Consider the following 5,000-nt stretch of genomic DNA (forward strand, 5'->3'; position numbering starts at 1 on the left):
TAATTGGTTGTGGAGACGTGATGTGTGGAACACAAGGCTGTGGGTTTTACAGACCACACACAGCTGAATCCAGCTCTGTCTCATCAGCTCTGGAACCTCAGACTTAATGCCCTTAATGCCTATGAAATTAGACGTCTTTAATAAGGCCGGTAAATAAATACCCACAGCTCCACACTTTTAATCAGCCTAATCCCGTAAACCGTACAGAATCACTGATGCCGAGGACACGCCGGGAATTACGGCACTTAGTCATCCCACAGGGTCGACACGGCAACGCGGCACAAAGACTCACCAGGAATCCACTCACAGCACTAAATGACACTACACACACCAGCCGGACCGGGAGGAGCAGTCCAGGATCAGAGGAATACAGCACTACACGACACTACACACACCAGCCAGACTGGGAGGAGTAGTCCAGGATCAGAGGAATACAGCACTACACGACACTACACACACCAGCCAGACTGGGAGGAGTAGTCCAGGAACAGAGGAATACAGTACTACACGACACTACACACACCAGCCGGACCGGGAGGAGTAGTCCAGGATCAGAGGAATACAGTACAACATGGATGACTGATTAAGGAGTGACCGTGACTGTGTGTGTGTGTGACTGTGTGTGTGTGTATACCTGTTGTTCCACTGGTGAAGCACACAACAGCTAAGTCCTGAGGCTGTGGAGGCTGAAACACACACACACACACACACACACACACACATAGAGCGAGAAAATCAATAAAAAATCATTGTGGAGTTCCACTGTACACTCTCTGTGTCACTTACACTGAGACACTGAGACACTGAGATACTAAAATCTCATGAGGTTGAAAAAAAATGTCCAGTGGAATAAACAGAGACATAAAAAAATATATATATATATATATATATATATATATATATATATATATATATATTTATATATATATTTTATGTCTCTGTTTATTCCACTGGACATTTTTTTTATATATACATACACATACACACACACACACACACACTATATATATATATATATATATATATATATATATATATATATATATATATATATATATAAATATATAAACACACACACACATATATATATGTATATATATATGTATAAAACAATGGTAAGGAACAGACAGAAAAATGAAAGATCCTTGCTCTAACAGACATTATAATTCTGCTCATCCAACTGCACACACTAACACATGATTTAAAGATAAATAAATAGATCAAATTTAGAGATTTGGACAAAATGTCTCCTACACATAGGGCCAAAGATCACATGGCACGAAACCAGGCAATTATTTTCCCAGAATAACAGGCGGAACTCGACACACACAGAGAGAAGCGTTTGCATGGTACCACCAACACCACAAGATGACAGGGAGGGCAGTCTCCTAACTACACTCAACACCGCAGGACGTCAACGTTTGGCTCATCTGACCAACACCGCTGTCTGCAGACTTAACACACTCACCACAGGGGGTTTGAGGTTCTGCCGACCCAGATCCTGAGAGACACAACCACACACACACACACACACACACACACACACGAGATGATAAACACACACAAATAAACAAACAAAACCTTTGGCTCTGGAAAGACAGTGGAGTCATTTCAGTGGCAAACATTTATACTGCAAACAGAAGGGGAAAATGAAGAATCAAGAAAAACAAAATACAAAGAAATATTTAAAGAGAAATCCAGAAAAGTTTGGTGTGTTTTTTTTTTTTGTTGTTTTTTTTGTACGTGGTGACTACGGAAAGGACTCAGTGGTCTTAATTTCACTTCCATATAAACACTACTGACCATAATCTCAGACAGCTGTAGGATCTCCACGCCGCAGTTACGCCCCCTCTCCACCAGGGCGGCGCTGCAGGGGTTAAAGAGCACCAGGCAGGACAGCGTGGGAGTCACGCCTTTCTCTTTCTTCGTCAGCAAAGATTCTGCCTTCTCCTCTTTGTCACAGATGACCAGGGAGATTTCCGCTGAGAGAGACAGTAAAGGTGAAGTCAGATCAAGACCATTAGCATGGAGAGTGACGGATCACATTCACACCAGCACCACACTCTGCAGACCAATTATTCAGTCACTTACGATAGTTATGGATTAACCGTTTTACTGATATCTAATCTTCCTTAAGATGTTCACTCACCCAGTTTAAGAATATGAATCATGGCCTCCACTCCCAGTGTGTCATAAAGAGGAACAACAGCCATAGAGTATGTGTAGCAAGCCAGTTCTGCGATTACCCACTGTCACCAGCAGAGGGAGACAAATCACCATTGTTAGCTTCTGCCTCAGACCTGTACTGTATCAGAAAACCGCAGCTGTGGGAGAGTGTGTGTTCCAGCATGCTGACTGGAGATCAGCTGTCTCTTTTGTTAGATCATTACGGTGATTAAATGAGGACAAACTGGGGTCCTGATAAAACACAGAATCTGGGATTTCAAGCATAGACTGTTTGGATGGATGGATGTTTTAAATATGCTCATCTCCACTGGGTTTGGAAGAGCACATTAGCTTTAAGCTAAATCTCTCCACATTTTCCAGTCTGGGTCAAAAATAACCAACCGTGTCTGACGGGAGAGGCGCCGTCTCGGTAAAATGGGGCGTGGCTAATAGCACATTAATCTGAATACGAATCGAACACGTTCTCTCGCTGTCTTTCTGTCTGGATTAAGTAAAGAGGTAGAGGAGAGAGAGACAGAGAGGTATAGAATCGTGTACAGTACCTCTGGTCTGTTCTGGGCGTAGATGCCCACAAACTGGTCATGGTTTGGCTGGCATCCTTTGGCCAGGAGTCCAGAGCCCAAAACCTGAGCCCTCTCTGCCACCTGTGCCACATAAACACACACACGCACACACGCACACACACATACCCACACACGCGCACACACACACACACACAGACACACGCGCACAGACACACGCGCACAGACACACACACACACACACACACACACACACATACCCACACACGCACACACACACGCGCACACACACACGCGCACAGACACACGTGCACAGACACACGCGCACAGACACACGCGCACAGACACACACACACACACACACACACACAGAGGAAAAGACAAACACAAGGTAGAGTTCAGAGGATGCTGAAATCAGACAGGCTGCACTTAAGTGGATGTGGTTGAGTGGCTGTTAGCTGTAGCTGAGTAACTTTGATTGTGAAATATTTGATTTAACTGGTCATTTTTAAAAGGTGCTGGACTGACCTTTGTCATTTTTGTGGTCATATCATATTAATAATGTGTTATTCCATATGTATTACCGTGTAATAAAGGGTTATGACAATAGACTCATTTAGACTAAAGCCTGTGAGATCCTGTTGGCCTACTCACCTCAGTGTAAGAGATCCACTGGTACGGCTCACCTGGCTTTCTGAAGCCCAAACATGGACCATCACCTACAAACACCATCACACAACGTTACTACAGCGTCACCAACACGTTATCAAAACGTTAGTGCAACTCACAGACTAACTACAACATTCTATTCCATTCTGTTTCATTCCATTCTATTCCATTCGGTTTCATTCCATTCTATTCTATTCTGTTTCATTCCATTCCATTTTACACTGTTTCATTCCATTCCATTCTATTCTGTTTCGTTCCATTCTATTCTGTTTCGTTCCATTCTATTCTGTTTCATTCTATTCCATTCTACTCTGTTTCATTCTATTCCATTCTACTCTGCAATACACGGTAACATAGTAAGAGGACATTTGCATTCTGAGGGCATGTATCCACACAGGTAAATCTGTGTGACTGTATGAAGTGACATGTCTGTCTGTAGATATGCTGTTTTCTGGCGCATTAGATTGATGGGGTTTTTTTGTTTTTTCTCTCTTTTCACTTCACAGTCACACTATCCTTTCTCCAGTGAGAGGAGAGAGAGAGACAGCCAGGGGAGCTTTGTCCAATCTCAGAGGAGGGTTTACCATCCAATCACATCACACACTCTTCTCTTTATCCATCTATTTCACTCATGAATCAAACCCTGAATCTCTGATCTGAAACAGAACCTGATGAGTTTAAAATCCATGTAAACAAACAGTCGGACTCTTCTTCAGAGTAACGTAGATTGCTTCCTGTGTCAGAGGTCTTCCTGCTAGGGCAGACTACGCTACGCTTACGACCAGAACCCCTACCCACCCGATTCCTGTCTGTCTCTCCTGATCACTACACAGTCAGCACCAGACCAATACTACTGTCACACAACACAACACTACACCGACACAATACAATACTACACTCACACGACACAATACTACACTCACACAACACAATACTACACTCACACAACACAATACTACACTCACACGATACAATACTACACTCACACGACACAATACTACACTCACACGACACAATACTACACTCACACAACACAATACTACACTCACACAACACAATACTACACTCACACGACACAATACTACACTCACGCGACACAATACTACACTCACACGACACAATACTACACTCACACGACACAATACTACACTCACACGACACAATACTACACTCACACAACACAATACTACACTCACACGACACAATACTACACTCACGCGACACAATACTACACTCACACGACACAATACTACACTCACACGACACAATACTACACTCACACAACACAATACTACACTCACGCGACACAATACTACACTCACACGACACAATACTACACTCACACGACACAATACTACACCAACATGATACACTACACTCACACAACACAGTACTACACTCACACCACACAATACTACACTCATGCAACACAATACTACACTCACACAACACAATACTACACTGACGCAACACAATACTACACTCACACGACACAATACTACACTAACATGATACAATACTACACTCACACGACACAATACTACACTAACATGATACAATACTACACTCACACAACACAACACTACACCAACATGATACAATACTACACTCACACGACACAAT

At 42.9% G+C, this 5,000-nt stretch overlaps 1 protein-coding gene across 2 annotated transcripts in view; it reads right to left on the reverse strand.

Moving 5' to 3' along the window:
• The window catches only part of acsl2 (acyl-CoA synthetase long chain family member 2), a 14,072-nt gene that overhangs the window by 7,772 nt on the left and 1,300 nt on the right, over window positions 1–5,000 (reverse strand). The window contains exons 3-8 of one of the 2 annotated variants that reach the window (XM_030790272.1): window positions 3,363–3,427; window positions 2,730–2,831; window positions 2,150–2,249; window positions 1,804–1,982; window positions 1,469–1,501; window positions 635–686 (exon numbers count right to left, since the gene is read on the reverse strand). In XM_030790272.1, coding sequence (XP_030646132.1) covers window positions 635–686; window positions 1,469–1,501; window positions 1,804–1,982; window positions 2,150–2,249; window positions 2,730–2,831; window positions 3,363–3,427 — 531 coding nt within the window. The remainder of the gene's footprint in view (window positions 1–634; window positions 687–1,468; window positions 1,502–1,803; window positions 1,983–2,149; window positions 2,250–2,729; window positions 2,832–3,362; window positions 3,428–5,000) is intronic. The other variant, XM_030790281.1, reaches the window with a different exon arrangement.

The sequence above is a fragment of the Chanos chanos genome, chromosome 1 (assembly GCF_902362185.1).
Source record: "Chanos chanos chromosome 1, fChaCha1.1, whole genome shotgun sequence".
Taxonomy (NCBI): domain Eukaryota; kingdom Metazoa; phylum Chordata; class Actinopteri; order Gonorynchiformes; family Chanidae; genus Chanos; species Chanos chanos.